General features: G+C 33.5%; 1 protein-coding gene and 1 long non-coding RNA gene across 8 annotated transcripts in view; one reads left to right on the top strand and one right to left on the bottom strand.

The window, feature by feature from the left end:
• The window catches only part of LOC143231826 (uncharacterized), a 192,929-nt gene that overhangs the window by 64,359 nt on the left and 107,260 nt on the right, over positions 1 to 21,310 (top strand). For 2 of the 7 annotated variants that reach the window (XR_013017218.1, XM_076466495.1), the window contains exon 3: positions 4,044 to 5,444. The exons of 1 other annotated variant lie outside the window; for it this stretch is intronic. Coding sequence is in view for 5 of the 6 variants with exons in the window: in XM_076466495.1 (XP_076322610.1) it covers positions 4,044 to 4,202 (159 nt within the window). In the remaining variant the exon portion in view is untranslated. Of the gene's footprint in view, positions 1 to 4,043; positions 11,737 to 21,310 lie in introns of those variants that run through there. 4 more of the 7 variants (XM_076466498.1, XM_076466497.1, XM_076466499.1 and 1 more) reach the window with 4 other exon arrangements.
• On the bottom strand, positions 5,388 to 13,988 carry LOC143231830 (uncharacterized). Its single transcript, XR_013017230.1, has 2 exons — positions 12,955 to 13,988; positions 5,388 to 5,810 (listed from the first exon to the last, which is right to left on the bottom strand). It is a non-coding gene; the product is annotated as an uncharacterized LOC143231830 (long non-coding RNA).

The following is a 21,310-nucleotide window of genomic DNA, read 5'->3' on the forward strand; positions in this document are numbered from 1 at the left end:
GCCCCCTAGTGGCACAGTGATATGTCTATGGACTTATACTGCTAGAATCCGAGTTTCTATACTATGTGCAGAACACAGATAACCAGCCCATTGTGTAACTTTGTGCTGAATTACAAACAAACAAACAAACTACTATAGCCTTCAAACTAAATCTGAAGAAACTGGTGACTGCATGCTGTCCACTGACAAATATTACGGTAAGTGACTCGTTATAATGGGTTATTATCGTGGTGAACGACTTTTTATGGGATGGTAAATGAAAACAAACAAAACCCGTCAAAGAGTGAAATGCGATAGAGATTTTGGAAAAAAAAAGCCCCGATATGGCATTAATTAATTAATTAATAAAAAATAAAAAATAGCTCACAAGAGGTTAAATAACAAACATTATTATAGAAAACAAAAGTTGATAAAACAATTTAAACAGTTGAAAAATTAAAATTATATAAGATATAGTATAACTCAAAAAAACCTCATTGTTTCTAACTACAGTATTGTTGCTTGAAAAGTTAACGTTGTACAATAAGGAGTGTACAATAAGAACACAAAGTGATATACTCACTGAAATCACATAGACTCTCACTTTAACTAACGTTGAAATACTTAGTGATATAGTTAGAACACAAAGTGATATACTCATTGAAATCACACAGACTCTCACTTTAACCAACGTTGAAATACTCAGTGATATAGTTAGAACACAAAGTGATATACTCACTGAAATCACACAGACTCTCACTTTAACCAACGTTGAAATACTTAGTGATATAGTTAGAACACAAAGTGATATGCTCACTGAAATCACACAGACTCTCACTTTAACCAACGTTGAAATACTTAGTGATATAGTTAGAACACAAAGTGATATACTCACTGAAATCACACAGACTCTCACTTTAACCCACGTTGAAATACTTAGTGATATAGTCAGAACACAAAGTGATATACTCACTGAAATCACACAGACTCTCACTTTAACCAACGTTGAAATACTTAGTGATATAGTTAGAACACAAAGTGATATACTCACTGAAATCACACAGACTCTCACTTTAACCAACGTTGAAATACTTAGTGATATAGTTAGAACACAAAGTGATATACTCACTGAAATCACACAGACTCTCACTTTAACCAACGTTGAAATACTCAGTGATATAGTCAGAACACAAAGTGATATACTCACTGAAATCACACAGTTATATTCTCACTTAACTCAAGTTGAAACTCTTAATGATAAAAACGACATTCTTACTAAAATCACACAGTGGTATACTTTCATAAAGAGATGGTATCTTTAAACTCATATTGGTAAGCAGAATTATATTACACAATGATACAGTTACTTTAACCCACAGTGAAATATTCAGGTTTATTGTTAACTCATTATGACTCTTTGAGAATCAAACAAACAAACAAACATTTCGCAGAGCCGTCTGTTTGTACCGGAAAGGATATATTGTTAGTATAAGAAAATACAATTTTTAACCTTCTCGACAAACGATAGAGAAATGTATTGAATGTGTCACGTGATTGTAGTAGACCCGTTGAAGGTTTCCCACTGTTCGATGTTGAAGCGTGACCACTTCCGTTCAAGAACTTCCATAAGATCATATGATTTATGTTCTGTGTGGGATCTTCTTCCAAACACTGTCATAGGAAACGATGTCTATCCTGGCAACCTTTCCAATACTGTTTTCACGGCTGGTGTTCTTCTTGGCTGACCCACGCAGATTTCAGGGTCTACCATTTGTTTGTTTTACCAGCGTTAAACCACGTGACTTAAAGTGGCCATTGTAAGTAATACTCATTACTGAAGACACCAGTATCTGGTAGTCACGCAATAGAAAATTGGTGTTTCGTATACAACCAATAAAGTTTATTCGGGGAGAAAAAGAATAATTACTAGTTGCTGCACAAATACCCGCCTATTTTCTTTCTATTCTTATGCACGTTATAACCTATCGATTTATGTGGAGATAGAAGGCCAGTGTCTCTATGACTCAGTACAGTAAGCCTCCACTACCTGCCCTACATCCATCATAAGCAAGGTTTGTGTTAATTAATTTAGGCCTACCAAACGTTAATTATTTTCAACAACAAAAAAACATATGTGAATTCGTTATTGGAGTTAATGCCAAGAGTTACACAGAGGTAATCCGGGAAATCCGTGAAACGAAGTTTATAATATTAAATGAAACATATTTGACTCATGGTTTAAATGAAACATATTTGACTCATGGTATGATGGTGTGTTGTTCATTTATTAGCGTGAATACTTTTAAACTCCATAATTTCATTTGGTTATTTACGGAAGAATAGCAGATCGATTAAGTTACTTGTCGAGTGTTTAGTACTAAATTATACTTTAAGTTTTCAAGTATTTATTCAAGTGTAAAACTAGAGCTTTGAGTTTAATCCGCTGTTTAAATTAGATTGACTCAGATTTCTTATTGAGGCTTTTGTGGGGCTTCTAATGAATAGTACTGTTAGCATACAATTTTTTTTTTTCATTGAGGTCTTTGTGGGGTTGCTAATAGGGAAAGGATTATCACAAAACATCTAACAAAAAAAAACAGATTGAAATAGAAGAACAAACTATTTTTCACAAGGAGTTCAGAAAGTTATTTTTTTGTGAAAATGATCTGAGGCCGAGAGTTTCATACATAAAAACATAATGTTGTCACTAAATGTTGTCCTAAGGTTTAAAATAAAACAATGTCAACTCGTATGTCTATCTTACGAGATAACAGATTTCATCTTATTGGACAATATTAAAGGCGGTCATATCGCCAGACTTTGCAGAACCAATTTTGATACCTCACTAAATAAGTTTGTACTTTAATATAAACAGCAGTTAGTACTCTCGGTACCATATCATAAGAAAATAAAAAGTATATCACAATTAGTTATGAGCCTAACTTAAATAAAATGTTTGATTGAAGTTGCGCACAAAGCTACACGAAAGGCTATCTGTGATCTGCCCACTACGAGTATCGAAAACCGTTGGAAGTCTGCAGACACGCCACTGTGTCACTGTGGGCTTACATAAAAGAATATGAAATTCCAATGTAACCAGTAACTGATTTAATAATATAGTATTTTTGTACCAGTTATTATTTCCTCGTTTGATACCTTAGAGACCTTTCTGTACCTCCAGGTGAAATTACCATCGTTAGTTCTTCACTTGTGTTTGTTGAAAAGTCTGAAAACTGCCTAGCGTGATTGTGAAATTATTATAAGTAACTTCCAAACAATACCAAGCGACGCTACTTCAAACCATTTCGAAATAATTTTTATCCAAGACGTGACTTTAAATAGAACCACTCACTTTAATGAAGCTAGTTTAATAAAGAGTATTGCTGCAGAAAGAGAGATAATTTTATTAATTACTATGCTTTATTTATAATAGAAGTTACGAAAATACTTGTTTGTTTGTTTTGGAATTTTCGCACAAAGTTACTCGAGGGCTATCTGTGCTAGCCGTCCCTAATTTAGCAGTGTAAGACTAGAGGGAAGGTAGCTAGTCATCACCACCCACCGCCAACTCTTGGGCTACTCTTTTACCAACGAATAGTGGGATTGACCGTTACATTATAACGCCCCCACGGCTGAAAGGACCAGCATGTTTGGCGCCACCGGTATGCGAACCCGCGACCCTCAGATTGTGAGTCGCACGCATTAACACGCTTGGCCAGGCCGGGCCCATACGAAAATACTACTCGGTATGTTTCATTTTGACATTTCTCAACTGAAAGCGTGTATTTCATTTTTTATTTACCTTTTGTAAACTGCGAAATAACAGGAAGAGAGGCTGCGTGTTTATTCTCGAGTGCTAAACGTGAAATAGGTTTACATACTGATTTCTAAACAATCATACTTGAAAGGACTCTTTATATTCAGTTTAAATAAAGTTATAATTACTGTGCCTACGTATTACAAATTTCCTTAGGAACTTAAGTATCTCGTTTATAAGGTTTATTTAATCAACTTATAATATTAATCTTTCTGTCAATCCACTAATTCCCGTTGTTTCTGAATAGAAGCCTGCTCTGTTGCTTCTTGGGATCGCAATTCCTGTCCTCCAATTAAAATGTATTGTTCGAAATCATGCAGGTCGTTTCATGGCACGTTACACACCACATTCATCAACACAGTACCGAACTTCGTGTCGAGCCAGCCGTTTGTTTGGCACACATTGAAGAAATACCAAAGGGCAAGTCTCTTAATAACTTGTAATAACAATTAACTACGCCGTATTTAGGATTGTAACTTAACCATCTATCCTATTCTGTAGAAGACTGGAATTAAAGTTCAAGTAGCTTTTGAGAATCATTACTGACGTATTGTCGACATACACGAAATAAAACTCTAACCCGAATTTTAAAAACTGGGAGATTGGTACAATGCGCGCGACTAATTAATTCCACATTTTGCAATTGCATATTTTTTAAATAGCCTGATCCAATATAAACTATAACCTATAAGCCCAATCTTTTGTTACAAAAACTTGGAGAACAGTAAATGAGTGGAGTTAATTTCTAAACGTTTTCTCTGAGATCTTTCAAAGTTTCCATGCACGTATATATTATTTATCAATCAATTTCCCAAGAGACAGCAAACTTTTATTCTTGACTAAATAAGTTTTTAACGGATGAGTTTTCTGTAATTAAAATACTCCAACAAAAAACTTTGGATTAGAATGTTACCAAGCAATTAAACTCGCTTCTTTGTTAGAGAACTTGAACTGAGGTAAAATTTTTTAGCAAATCCAAATAATAAATTCACAGATTTTTCCGGAAAGGAAATGAATTTGAAACGAGTTTTTTTTTCTTATTCCTTTCCAAACTCGTTGTAAAACTTACAATATAGTTGCCAAACTCACAATACAGTTGCCAAACTCACAATACAGTTGCCACTCTAACACTTTGAAAGTTCTGTAATTGTTGAAGTTCAAACTTTTCTCACTTTTTGTTATTTTTTCTTCTGTGAAAAAGGAATATGTTAACAATGTAATGATAACCAAAAGCATAATCACATACGTAAACATTAGTTCGACTAATTTTGATTTGTATAATAACTAAGATAATTAACAAAGATGATATAATATGACAGAAAACGGTTGTTGTAATTCTGATACATTTCCATGCTTTTATAATACGATACATGACATGAGAAAGTTATGGGTGTATTCATTCATGAGAAGAACACATGTTTCAAAGTAATTTTCCAGTGATATGTAAACGGATTACCCTAAATGTCTTTAAAACGTTTGATTATTTGTTTTGAGTCTTACGTGAAACAGTCTTTTCCTGGTTTGGTGCTCGCGAATGTTCAGTTCTAAAGTAAACAGTGTGTATAAACAATAGTCACTCAAATGGTAAAAATCCGTATAAACAAAGTTTCATTTATTTATTTTTTTTACACATCTCCACTTTGTTGTTCCGAAGCTATGGCTCAAGAGAAAGGTTACAGACTTTGTCGTATCAGGTGGTGGAACTCAAGCGGAGTTCATCTATCATGCTGATAAATAGCAGCCGCTCGAGGATGATCAATGGTCCAGCCAACCTTTGTTTGGGAAAAGAACATAAAATTTTGCCATTCTTATCCACTGTTCTATGCCATATGACGCTGAAGGTCTGGATAAGCATAGCATTTCTCCGACATCTGTAACACAATGGCTTTGTCATCAAATACCATTTTCCGTTATGTGTGACAGAAAACTTTGACTGAGGAACTGGAAACATTGAGACAGAGATGCGGACGGAGAGACTACGCTGCTACATATTTTATGTTGTGAGGAGAGAATTCTGGAAAAGTAAGCAAGTGTGGAAAACCTGAGAAATTCTGAAGTAATTCACCAATCAAACAGTTTCCAGAAGACAAAACTCGTTGCTTGACATGGAGATTGCATATATTAACCTCAGGATGTGTGGAACATAAATAAAGCTTCAAACTCTGATTAAAGTTTGTTTCTCAAAGCATCACTGCTAAAAACTACTTAATATCAACTTTTAAGCTCTAGAATTTTATGTATTTGAAAAATATAAAAGTTTGTTGTTTTATTTCATATCATAAAGTCTTTCCTTCTGGTTAGCAAAGTAAGGGAAATTTTAACGTGCTGTTAGTTATGTTGGTATCTAAACATATTAGTTTAATAGAGAAAACTGAAAGTACTAGTGTATCATTTTTGCCCAGTTTCTCAGGTTTTGTTATAGTGTTTGTGTATCATTTTTGTCCAGTTTTTGAGGTTTTTGTTGTAGTGTTTGTGTATCATTCTGCCTAGTTTCACAGCAAGTTTCTGTTATAGTATTTGTGTATCATTTTGCCTAGTTTCACAGCAGGTTTCTGTTATAGTATTTGTGTATCATTTTTGCCTAGTTTTTGAGGTTTTTGTTGTAGTGTTTGTGCATCATTTTGCCTAGTTTCACAGCACGTTTCTGTTATAGCATTTGTGTATTATTTTGCTTAGTTTCACAGGTTTTTGTTATAGCGTTTGCATATCATTTTGCCTAGTTTCACAGGTTTTCGTTGTAATGTATTATTTTGCCTAGTTTCACAGATTTCGCAGTAACTATCATTGAGCCTAGTCCCATAGGTTTTATTGTTGTGCTCATATGTCTGAGTGCAAAAGAACTTTCACTTTATAAACCTGAGCCCAGATTCATTAAAACTTCTTAAGATCTTTTCAGTGGCATATTTAAGGTTGCGTGGGTTCAGGGGCTAATAATCTTTTTGGCACTATATCCCATGTAATTTTCCAAATAATAAAATTATCAATAGGTCCCCATTAAGACCATGAGCTCTGGGGCTAGTCTCCCTCTAATCCTTACCTAAATATGCTGCTGGATCTTTCATAAGTTCTCATCGTAGTCAGTATTTAAAAACAAAACTTGAGAACTGATTAATAACTTTTCATCTTAGGAATGACTTGGCAAAGTAGGAATAACTTAAAGAGAAATTTAACACAATGAATAGGGTAGTATGGATTGTTCATTCAAGTAAAATATGGATAGTTCATTCAAATAAAATAATCACTTATGTTAAATGGAATTAGTACAGAACCTTCTAGTACATATCTTATCAATCACAATTTTTTCCTGAATATAAGGTTTCTTTTTTTTCCCTTCAATTAATTAATTTAGTAAGAAAAACTTATAATTTAAAAAGACAATAAAACCATAAAATATTTTTAAGCTGTAAGCATTCAAACTCTTGTCTGTAAAATTTCAAATTCTTTCTCCTTAATGTTTTAAGTTACAGAAATATTTTATTTAAAATACGTTTATTATATCATAAAGATATAAGATATCAGGTCTTTAGTGCAACACTTATAGGAAAGTGATCTATTCTATATTATATCTTGGGAATTATTTTGAAAAAACAGTACTGGGCCAAAACATTGAAATTGACATCTGAACCCACAGTTTTGTAATTGTGTAGCAAAACGCCTAATGTTTTTTCTTGCTATAATGCAGAGTTGTGCAAGGGGTTATCCACATTTTATCTTCACAGGGATTGAACGTCAAATTCCACATAGTGTTATAATCTCTAGGCTTGCCACTTAACCACTGGGTGGTTTGTTTATGTGTGTGCTTGGAAGAAAGCACAAAACTACATAATGAGCTAGCTGTGCTCTGCCCACCATGGGGATCGAACCCCGGATTTGGTGCCATAAGGTGAACATGAAAATTATTTTGCTCGTTTTTATGTGTGTGTATATATATATTTGGATATCAACTGCTTTCTGTTTACTTCGTTTTTATTTCGTAAAATTTTATGCGTTAATGCCAACTACCAGGAACAATAGGAAGAATCTGACAGTGTTTCTCTCTAAGCTTTTACACTTGCTATCCGTATAATATTTATAACTGCCATGGAGTTCTTCTATGTTGAGTGTTCCACACCACTTGATTCTGCAGGAGAAAAGTTAGAAAGTTTTCATCCACTCTCGTTTCCTAAATATTTGCATTAGACAGTCAGGAGTATGTAGTTGTTATATAGAAAGTTAGATATAGTAACTTTGGATAAACTTTAAACCAAGCGACGTGTATTTATAAATCCTGGTGTCCGGAGTTAGCGTCCAGTTCCCGTAATTTGGTTTTGTTTCGTGCAAAGCTACTCGAGGGCTGTCTGTGCTAGCCGTCCATAATTTAGCAGTGTAAGACTAGAGGGAAGGCAGCTAGTCATCACCACCCACCGCCAACTCTTGGACTACTCTTTTACCAACGAATGGTGAGATTGACCGTCACATTATAACGCACCCACGGCTGAAAGGGCGAGCATGTTTTGTGCGACGGGGATTCGAACCCGCGACCCTCAGATTACGAGTCGAACGTCTTAACCCACCTGGACGTGCCGGGGCCCGTTACCGTAATATGACTAGTGTGTTGATTTGCATGGAAATTCGAAAATAAAAGAAACGTACGACGCAGTCGACTTTGGGAGTTTACATATTTATATTCTAAATAGCAGGCCCGGTATGGTCAGGTGGTTAGGGCACTCGACTCGTAATCTGAGGGTTGCGGGTTCGAATCCCTCTAACAACCAATATGCTCGCCCTTTCAGCCGTAGGGACGCTATAAAGTTCTGGTCAATCCCATTATTTGTTAGTAAAGAGTAGCCCAAGAGTTGACGGTGAGTGTTGATGATTAAGTGCCTTTCCTCTGCTCTTACACTGCCAAGTTAAAGACAGCTAGAGCAGCTAGCCCTCGCGAAATTCAAAAGAAACAAATAAATATTATTAATTGCATTAGGTCGAAGAGCACCTGACTCTCCAGGGCACATATGATTACCCAAATCCCGAGAGAGAGAAAGAATAGCATTATAAAAGAGCCCTAATCTTGAATGTTTGAAAAAGAAACGAAAGAAATAATGTTTCTTTGTACGTGCGTGGAACTTAACATTGGGAACGAATATTTTCAGCAGATGCACTTTACCAGATTTAGCCACGAACTACCACCATTGTTATAGATTGACCCTTGGTACCGCTGCCACTGTTTAGCCCTTAGACTATTGTCACTGTCCTACCTTTTTTACTCACCGTAGTCATGACTTGACCATTGGTATCCCTGGCACGGTTAAAGCCTAGCATTGCTGTTACGGTTTAACCTTTGACACTGTTATTATGATGTGAGCATTAGTTACGGTGTTACGGTTTGACGTTACCGCTGCTCTCGTGGTTTAACCCTTTGTAACGTTAGTGCCAGGTGAAAATTCGTAATTCGATATATTTTGCTGTTTTGAATTCATGACACAAAGGGAACACAAATGACATTTCTTTATCTCTCGTGTTTTGCTGTCTGTATTTATTATCTGATAAAAATAATTGTAGGGTGTCATGCTGCTGATTGTGTTTTTTGTTTGAATAGTCATGAACATATATTTGGGATTAATCACTCAGCCAGCAGACAGGAGGTAATAGGTTCTGAGGTGTTTGTAAAATTACTAAATAAAGAAGAGAGGTTTAATTTTTCTTCGTTTTTTTTTCGAATAAGTTATCGTGTTTTGGTTGTCTCTGTTTGCGTGATTTCATTCTCTGTAGCCCCCATAATGGCACAGTATTATGTCTACAAACAACGCTATAAACCGGGCTTTGATATCCGTGGTGGGCAGAACACAGATAGCTCATTGTGTAGCTTTGTGCGTAGCTTCAAAGAAACAAACATATTTTCCTTGTATATTTTGTATCTTTTTATACTGTTAACTTCTATTACTTTTTCCCTTGTAGAAGCCACGTGCACTAGAGACAACGAACAGCGCGTGATTTTCGTGAATTGACAAAGTAAATTGGGGAATTACCTCATTTAATCTTTTCTTTATTTTTAGTACTACAACTGTAGACTTCATCAGAAGTTATTCCAATACATGCGTCCTAGTGTATTTTGCTAAATTTGAATGAAATTGCTTACTACATATTATTGATCTAAATTAAGCCTGAGATCTGAATTTGAAATCGTAGCAGACCGAATGATAGAAATATGCCCACGGTAAGCTACTGCTAATAAGTGAATAGCGCGTTATCGGTGAATAGTTGGTAATCTTTTTTATAATAATTGAATACATTATATCAAAATGATTTTAAATACAACTTTCTACTAGTGACGTGACCATCACAGTCGTCATAAAGTCGTGATAGAACTGAATGTATCAGAACAACATTTTGATATTTTATTTAGCATGTCGTTAATAGTATGATGCCTTCAAAATCCATCGTAAAATATTCATAACTCATACACTCAGATTATAAAGATGTGTTCAGATTGAGAACTTAGAATCTCCAAGACAGTGATAGGATTTGTACTTAATGGCATTGTAAAACAAAAGGAATATGGATCATCTACGGGTACCAGGATCATTAAGATAGACCTGCAAATTCGTATCCAAGTCGCGGTAGACCAAAATATGTTTTTGTTTTTTTTAGCAGATGAGAACAGAGATATCAATGGTAACATCCTCTCATGTCTTCCAGGTAAAAGTGTGTCGTATAATCAAGGATCTCTGTCTGAAAAAGCGACAGAAAACACGAGTTTCTTCCATGATGTATCCGTTCAACAATACCTCAATGAACTGGGAAATGAAACGTATTTATATTTCATTTCAGTACATACTAGTCAAGTAGCCCATAGATTTGTGTGCAAATGGATTGTTAAAAAGTGTACAGGAAAAATCGCTGTCGTTGTAAACTATATTTATTATGAATATCTCCATAAAAGGGTGGCGTGTTTGGAGCATAATAGTCTTAGGGTGGAGCTTTTTGCAATTAAAACTTTGTTGCAGGATCATAGATAGTACCACGATCGTCAGATACAGCATGACCGAACATGGTGACATGGACAAGAAGTTAACTATTTTTGTTAAAGCAACATCTTCTTCTTGTGTAACCCGTTGATGGTGAAACTGTTTTTCTATGTAAATCTCTCGTAGCCCATATTAGGCCTAACGATGTGTTAATATGTTCCTTTAGGGTCATAGAGGTCTAATAAATCTCCTTCAGTTTGTTCTTACTAGCTCCAGAACTATATGAGGAGCCCGCGAAAAACAAGGGAATAAACATTGGATTTGATAGTAAAAAAGACAGTTCCTTTCCAACTCTTAGGATTGGTCTCTTGACCTAATTCATATTGTAAGGAGAATAGCTTGGTCTGAATTTGTTGATCTTTCTCAGCTGTCAAGACAGTTATGTAATTATATGATAAATAAAGCACATCACAACCCATAGTAGGTCTATCCATTTTAACGTAATTTCACACTGAAGAGAACTCTTCCTTTGTAACTCGTACAGGGTATGTGTTGATACCGTAATTTCTTGTTACCTGAAAAGAACTCTTTCTTTTGTCATTGTAGTTGACAGTAATAATCTTTCTAATTGACCTGCCTTTCCATTAACAGTATTTGATGATAAGAACCTTTCCTTATAACCTCCAGTTAACCTGCTTTCCTTTAACATCACTGGATAAGATTTTTTTTTGTTGTAACCTTAAGTTGATTTGTATTTCCATTAATATAAGTTGACCAAATAACATCACCGTTAAATTATTAGTAAGGAAACGTTTTCTTTCTGGCTCATTAATTTATCAGTTTGTGAATATAAGTTAATCCCATAACTGTTCAGTACAAACGTTTGTGACAGTTGGTTAAGTTAATATTTGACAGAATACACGTGTAATAAAGGTCGAGATAAACTTGTTGAGACTCTTGGTTAAATTTTAAAAATAACAGTAAATTCATGGTTAAACAGAATCTTGCTTTATAGTGTGTGTATACATATAAACTACACAACACAAGTTTGATGGATGAACAGCTAGCTGTATGCGTGTCGTCAGTGTTTTCTATCTCCTGATTGGTCGAATTTATCATCAATCTTCCAACTTTGCCTATTGTTCCAATTTAATATTATTGGCCTGTATCTCTTTAAGCTCACACTTGATGGAATATCAGTTCCAAACCGAGTAATGGGTCTTCCGGTTTCTAATTGGTCATCAGTCTTTCTGTTAAATCTTTATTCAATTTTGATGTCACATTCTATACATACCAGAGTGTGTCAGAGAAGCCTTTAATAGCTTAGCACTAAATTATCAGACTAGGATGACCAACTAATTGTTTTTAAATTACACGTGTTTGTTGGTAACATCGTGACAGATAATCAGAGAAAACCAAAACTAACAATCCATGTGTTTGAACGAAAACGAAGTTTGGCACTAAATGGGAAAGCGACAGTCGTAATAAACGCTATTGTTCATTTATATCAGAAGGCATACAAGATAAACGTTTCGGAATTCTGACAATTCCATCTTCAGTACCTGATGTAAAATATAAATAATCTACATCAATCCTAAATGAATTACCATAATACACTGCTACATTAACGATAACTTAATCAAAAAAAAAAAAAAACGTAGAAAGAAGAAAAGTAATATATATAAATAAACGTGTAATTTAAAAAAGACCATATGTTATTTATGGCCGGAGAATTTTCAACTCCTACGTTTCATCTGTTTGTTAATTGTATGAAGCTGAATGTGTTACAAATAAGATAGTTTCTTCCGAAACTATGCTGATATGATTGGCATGAATATGTTGCATATCGTATCTTTAATTAATAAATGTTCTGAGGTTATTATTGTATTCTTAATAAGATTAAATTGCTAGATGTTCAAACTTAACATAATATGAACACGCCCTTTCAGTGGTAAGTAGGAAACAGCTTATAACACTAAAATTCAAGTTTCGATTTCTGTAGTTGGCATCGAACAGATAGTGCATTGTACAGCTATAAGCAAGTGTCACATAAATGGGAAACTTTAAGTTCTATGAACAAATTACACTTACAATATGAAATAAGTATGCCAGTAATTATATTTACTTAATTCTGTAGAAAAGTACATATATTTACATCCTGGTATTCAGCTGCGAACAAATCTGAAGTGAACACCATAATAAAGTTCAAATTACTGTCAGTTTGTATGTCTTATAGTGTTTCGATTTACGTAGACGTTTCTTGCATTCGTAGACAGTCTGAAAACACATTTTTCATCAGTTAACAAGTCTGATTAAAAACATAAGATGGTCACTGGTGATCAATAGTATATGCTGTTTCAATAGTTTTTCATAAAATCCAAATACAAGTTTTTCAATATTACTTATAAAGTACAGATATAACAAATTACAACATATTATGCACAGCAAACAGATTCTGTACTTACCATAACTGAGATCTCTGAGCTGTCCATGAAGGCACCTCAACACTTTCTTTTCATATGTTAATTGTTTCAAACGACATCTATTGGTGTTAATATTTCTGTTTATTTTGCAATCAAACTTGTAGCAAGAGTTTGAAAGAGTGTAAGACAAACCAAATATATTTCTGTATCTTAGCTTGACAATCATAAAAGCTCACACTTATAGTAGTTGTTTGTTAGTAGGTGACTTATTCTCAGAACAATAATTCATACTGATGTCTATAACACCACACTTGATGATATAGGTCTGACACGGTTTGGGGGTTAAAACATTTGACTAGCCATCTGCAATCTGTTCCCAAGCATGCTTGCTCTTTCAGCCATGGAGGCATTGTAATGTAATGGCGAATCCCACTATTTCTTGTTAAAGAGTAACCCTAAAGTTTGCAGTGGGTGGCATTGGCCAGCTGCCATCCTTCTGGTTCATCAGTATTGAATTATAGAAGACTGGCACGAATAACTTCTGAGTAGCCTCATGCAAAGTTCAAACCAAAACCATAAATATATGAACGTGATGATAAAAAATACAGAAAAGAATTCTAAAGACAAATAACTACTAAAGGTCAGAGAACAGCACTAAAACAGACAAGGGCTTCAAACAAACAAGTTATGATATGTAACTTTCAAGACACCTTAGTAACAGACCTAGTTAAACTCTAACTATATGAACTATAATAAAACAATTGTCGACTTTCCAGCAACAAGAACATGAGGATTTATTCAGATTACCTTTAAACCCAGGTCATAAGGTCATGCAGTCCTAGTCTCACGGTCAGCTGTTTTTGATGCGCTGTAGTTATAAAGCAACATGATCGTGTTACACAGTTAACTTGTTATATGAGTTGGAAACTAGTTAGGACGTAATGGAAGTCATAAGTCAATTTTGCACTTGCTAAGTCTAATATAAAACGATAAACACCCTATAATCTGGGTGCTTTCGAAATATGGACCTACCGGAGGTGCTCTGGTTATGTGGTTTTTATCATTTTGTATTAAGACATCTTGTGTTTTTATGACATCATGATTGCAACTGCTGAATGTATTTTGATATTCATCTTACACTGTCTCTCTACTTATGTTTGCACTTTTGAGTTCTAACACTTTGATCCTGGAAAACAAATCCATTATATGAAATAACCACATGACTTAATTAAGGGAACTTCAATCTAGCACAATAGACATACAACCCTGGCCCTGGTTACAGAGCACAACGAAAGCTCTTAAAATTATATAAAATAATAACTCAAGACCAATAAATAATGTTAAACATATATCTGAACACAATGATAAGCAGATATTATATTTATTTATGTGAATGCAAAAAATGTTCAGTAAAGACGTATAACTAGCAGAGTATAAAATTAGTTAGTAGAATATTTGTCTAGGTATAAGAAATTCTGGTTCCTTGTATAATAATTCAGCCACAAATGTTTACATGTTTGATTGTATGATCAGTCAAAATTTAAGTTTAATCAAAAGTCGATGTGTCAGTAATAATATACATTTTCGGAATAAAATCTAATCAATAAATGTTTGCTTGTAAGTTTCAAGCTAATAAAACAAGCATTCAATTGTCTCACTACAAAACTGGTTAACAAAGACATATATACAACAGTCTGATTATTAGGCCAGACAGCAATAATATACGTTGTTTGATACAAGCCTTGTTGGTATAAATCTGTACCTTTGTACACTAAAAATAAACACGCAACGCGCACTGTTCACTAGTTAGTAAAAACAGCACTTGACTAATAAGTACAAGACCAAACAGAATGTTCACTGTGGTGAGTATAAGACCAGAAAGTTAAAATATTCACTCTGGTAAGTTCAAGACCAGACGAAATATTCACTGTGGTCAGTAGAAAACTAGGAGTTAGAACATTCTTTAGGGTGAGTACAAAAGCAGTAAGTTCAGATATGCACTTAGTACATGAGTAGAAAGTTCTATAATGAACTTTGGTCAACCTTATTAAAAATCATAGAACTATAGCGGTTCTAGTGTTTCTTAATTTAGGTAGGCTTAGTTCAACCTTGTTCAGATTCCAGATAAGTTGGTGATAATATATAAATCTATAATAAATTTCAGCCTCTTTTTATGTTCTTTGAGTTTAAATAAAATTAAAGCATAGGTAATAAAACTAAGATAATAGAAGCGACCACACCTTCCATACTAGATTTCCTTCCTTGTTCCACCATGGAACTTTATTGAAAAACACCTAGAGGTTTCTATTTTTATCATAGTACCCTCACATCACGTGTCTAGCGTGTACTGATTGGCTGATATAAAATTGGAAGATTTTCAAGAGTAGATGGTTCCTAACCCAGGATTAGATTCGTCCTACGGAGAACAAAAGCTTCAGATCAGAAGTTCTTGGCACGATGCACAGCTATCCAATATGTAATTACCGAGTCGTGAGAGAAATCCTTCTGGTACATGTGATGTTGCGCTCTTAATGGTCATCAAAGGAGATCTTTAATGAAGAGAGAGAAAACCTCGTGCCTCACACTTTATAAAACATTTATTGTCCAATGCATTCTTACATCACACTCTGTAGTTAATTAACTTAAGCTTGTTTCTTAAATACTTTCGAACAATTTTGTTTTCACTATAATTAAGTGTTAGTGGAACAGCTTAAGCACCACACTTAAACCGTACACAGAGTTTGTGGTCTGATCTTTATTATACCAAGTCCAAACATGTACGCGATTATACAATCAACCTCAGTTGTTCCGAAATAGACATTTTGATTCGATCATCTTTCTGTTGTGGTTGTATATAGTTTGCATAGTTACAAATTGCAGTTCTTATTGGGTTGTTGTTTTTTTCTTCTCTCACAGCAGGAGGTCTTCGTTCTTCGCGCAAAAATGAGGACTGGGTTTCTTGCCGGCGCTGTTTGTTTGAGTTTAATATACGTATATATATACACACACCTATTTGTGTTGAAACTGCTGTTACAATACCTTCTTTATAAAAATTTCTTCAGACCGATCCAATAAAGTATTAGATTGTAAAATCTGCTTCGCTAATGGAGGTAGGCGATTGTATTACTTGCATTTATACACTTCCGTTTCTATGTATGCGTATATATATATAAGGTAGAAAGAAGGCTTAACTTCAGGTATAATTACAGAGGTTATTGCTATCATGAAACTATGCCGTACGAATCTCCGTGAAGAACGTTGAAGGATTTTTTTTTATCGTTTCAAATATTGTGTTTAAAGTTTGTTTGGAGCTAAGTACAAAGGACTACGCAATGAACTATCTAGATTGTTTCCGCTACGGGTATCGAAACCCGATTTCTTACGTATTAAATCTGCAGACAAACTACTGGACTACTAAATAACCTCATCAAAAACAAATCGTTACTAACTACTGTACTTAAATAGCCTCATCAGAAACAAACAGTTACTAACTATTGTAGTTAAATATCCTCATCAGAAACAAACAGTTACTAACTATTGTAGTTAAATAACCTCATCAGAAACAAACAGTTACTAACTATTGTAGTTAAATATCCTCATCAGAAACAAACAGTTACTAACTACTGGATTACTAAATAACCTCATCAGAAACAAATCGTTACTAACTACTGTAGTTAAATAACTTCATCAGAAACAAACAGTTACTAACTACTGTAGTTAAATAACCTAATCAGAAACAAACAGTTACTAACTAGTGTAGTTAAATACCCTAATCAGAAACAAACAGTTACTAACTACTGTAGTTAAATAACCTCATCAGAAACAAACAGTTACTAACTAGTGTAGTTAAATAACCTAATCAGAAACAAACAGTTACTAACTACTGCAGTTAAATAACCTCATCAGAAACAAACAATTACTAACTACTGTGGTTAAATAACCTCATCAGAAACAAATCGTTACTAACTACTGTAATTAAATAACCTCATCAGAAACAATCAGTTACTAACTACTATAGTTAAATAACCTCATCAGAAACAAATCGTTACTAACTACTGGATTACTAAATAATCTCATCAGAAACAAATCGTTACTAACTACTGGATTACTAAATAACCTCATCAGAAACAAATCGTTACTAACTACTGTAGTTAAATAACCTCATCAGAAACAAATCGTTACTAACTACTATAGTTAAATAACCTAATCAGAAACAAACAGTTACTAACTAGTGTAGTTAAATAACCTAATCAGAAACAAACAGTTACTAACTACTGTAGTTAAATAACCTCATCAAAAACAAACAGTTACTAACTATTGTAGTTAAATAACCTCATCAGAAACAAACAGTTACTAACTAGTGTAGTTAAATAACCTAATCAGAAACAAAGAGTTACTAACTACTGTAGTTAAATAACCTCATCAGAAACAAACAGTTACTAACTAGTGTAGTTAAATAACCTAATCAGAAACAAACAGTTACTAACTACTGTGGTTAAATAACCTCATCAGAAACAAATCGTTACTAACTACTGTAATTAAATAACCCCATCAGAAACAAACAGTTACTAACTACTATAGTTAAATAACCTCATCAGAAACAAATCGTTACTAACTACTGTAGTTAAATAACTTCATCAGAAACAAACCGTTACTAACAACTGGATTACTAAATAACTTCATCAGAAACAAACCGTTACTAACTACTGGATTACTAAATAACCTCATCAGAAACAAAGAGTTACTAACTACTATAGTTAAATAACCTAATCAGAAACAAACAGTTACTAACTAGTGTAGTTAAATAACCTAATCAGAAACAAACAGTTACTAACTACTGCAGTTAAATAACCTCATCAGAAACAAACAGTTACTAACTACTGTGGTTAAATAACCTCATCAGAAACAAATCGTTACTAACTACTGTAGTTAAATAACCTCATCAGAAACAAACAGTTACTAACTACTGTAGTTAAATAACCTCATCAGAAACAAACAGTTACTAACTACTGTAGTTAAATAACCTCATTAGAAACAAACAGTTACTAACTAGTGTAGTTAAATAACCTAATCAGAAACAAACAGTCACTAACTACTGTAGTTAAATAACCTCATCAGAAACAAACAGTAACTAACTACCGTGGTTAAATAACCTCGTCAGAAACAAACAGTTACTAACTACTGTGGTTAAATGACCTCATCAGAAACAAACAGTTACTAACTACTGTAGTTAAATGACCTCATCAGAAACAAACAGTTACTAACTACCGTAGTTAAATAACCTCATCAGAAACAAACAGTTACTAACTACTGTAGTTAAATAACCTCATCAGAAACAAACCGTTACTAACTACTGGATTACTAAATAACCTCATCAGAAACAAACCGTTACTAACTACTGGATTACTAAATAACCTCATCAGAAACAATTCGTTACTAACTACTGGATTACTAAATAATCTCATCAGAAACAAATCGTTACTAACTACTGGATTACTAAATAACCTCATCAGAAACAAATCGTTACTAACTACTGTAGTTAAATAACCTAATCAGAAACAAACAGTTACTAACTAGTGTAGTTAAATACCCTAATCAGAAACAAACAGTTACTAACTACTGTAGTTAAATAACCTCATCAGAAACAAACAGTTACTAACTAGTGTAGTTAAATAACCTAATCAGAAACAAACAGTTACTAACTACTGCAGTTAAATAACCTCATCAGAAACAAACAATTACTAACTACTGTGGTTAAATAACCTCATCAGAAACAAATCGTTACTAACTACTGTAATTAAATAACCTCATCAGAAACAATCAGTTACTAACTACTATAGTTAAATAACCTCATCAGAAACAAATCGTTACTAACTACTGGATTACTAAATAATCTCATCAGAAACAAATCGTTACTAACTACTGGATTACTAAATAACCTCATCAGAAACAAATCGTTACTAACTACTGTAGTTAAATAACCTCATCAGAAACAAATCGTTACTAACTACTATAGTTAAATAACCTAATCAGAAACAAACAGTTACTAACTAGTGTAGTTAAATAACCTAATCAGAAACAAACAGTTACTAACTACTGTAGTTAAATAACCTCATCAAAAAACAAACAGTTACTAACTATTGTAGTTAAATAACCTCATCAGAAACAAACAGTTACTAACTAGTGTAGTTAAATAACCTAATCAGAAACAAAGAGTTACTAACTACTGTAGTTAAATAACCTCATCAGAAACAAACAGTTACTAACTAGTGTAGTTAAATAACCTAATCAGAAACAAACAGTTACTAACTACTGTGATTAAATAACCTCATCAGAAACAAATCGTTACTAACTACTGTAATTAAATAACCCCATCAGAAACAAACAGTTACTAACTACTATAGTTAAATAACCTCATCAGAAACAAATCGTTACTAACTACTGTAGTTAAATAACTTCATCAGAAACAAACCGTTACTAACAACTGGATTACTAAATAACTTCATCAGAAACAAACCGTTACTAACTACTGGATTACTAAATAACCTCATCAGAAACAAAGAGTTACTAACTACTATAGTTAAATAACCTAATCAGAAACAAACAGTTACTAACTAGTGTAGTTAAATAACCTAATCAGAAACAAACAGTTACTAACTACTGCAGTTAAATAACCTCATCAGAAACAAACAGTTACTAACTACTGTGGTTAAATAACCTCATCAGAAACAAATCGTTACTAACTACTGTAGTTAAATAACCTCATCAGAAACAAACAGTTACTAACTACTGTAGTTAAATAACCTCATCAGAAACAAACAGTTACTAACTACTGTAGTTAAATAACCTCATTAGAAACAAACAGTTACTAACTAGTGTAGTTAAATAACCTAATCAGAAACAAACAGTCACTAACTACTGTAGTTAAATAACCTCATCAGAAACAAACAGTAACTAACTACTGTGGTTAAATAACCTCGTCAGAAACAAACAGTTACTAACTACTGTGGTTAAATGACCTCATCAGAAACAAACAGTTACTAACTACTGTAGTTAAATGACCTCATCAGAAACAAACAGTTACTAACTACCGTAGTTAAATAACCTCATCAGAAACAAACAGTTACTAACTACTGTAGTTAAATAACCTCATCAGAAACAAACCGTTACTAACTACTGGATTACTAAATAACCTCATCAGAAACAAACCGTTACTAACTACTGGATTACTAAATAACCTCATCAGAAACAATTCGTTACTAACTACTGTACTTAAATAGCCTCATCAGAAACAAACAGTTACTAACTATTGTAGTTAAATATCCTCATCAGAAACAAACAGTTACTAACTATTGTAGTTAAATAACCTCATCAGAAACAAACAGTTACTAACTATTGTAGTTAAATATCCTCATCAGAAACAAACAGTTACTAACTACTGGATTACTAAATAACCTCATCAGAAATAAATCGTTACTAACTACTGTAGTTAAATAACCTAATCAGAAACAAACAGTTACTAACTACTGTAGTTAAATAACCTCATCAGAAACAAACAGTTACTAACTAGTGTAGTTAAATAACCTAATCAGAAACAAACAGTTACTAACTACTGCAGTTAAATAACCTCATCAGAAACAAACAATTACTAACTACTGTGGTTAAATAACCTCATCAGAAACAAATCGTTACTAACTACTGTAGTTAAATAACCTCATCAGAAACAATCAGTTACTAACTACTATAGTTAAATAACCTCATCAGAAACAAATCGTTACTAACTACTGGATTACTAAATAATCTCGTCAGAAACAAATCGTTACTAACTACTGGATTACTAAATAACCTCATCAGAAACAAATCGTTACTAACTACTGTAGTTAAATAACCTCATCAGAAACAAATCGTTACTAACTACTATAGTTAAATAACCTAATCAGAAACAAACAGTTACTAACTAGTGTAGTTAAATAACCTAATCAGAAACAGACAGTTACTAACTACTGTAGTTAAATAACCTCATCAAAAACAAACAGTTACTAACTGTTGTAGTTAAATAACCTCATCAGAAACAAACAGTTACTAACTAGTGTAATTAAATAACCTAATCAGAAACAAAGAGTTACTAACTACTGTAGTTAAATAAC

This window comes from Tachypleus tridentatus, chromosome 11, assembly GCF_004210375.1.
Source record: "Tachypleus tridentatus isolate NWPU-2018 chromosome 11, ASM421037v1, whole genome shotgun sequence".
Lineage (NCBI taxonomy): Eukaryota > Metazoa > Arthropoda > Merostomata > Xiphosura > Limulidae > Tachypleus > Tachypleus tridentatus.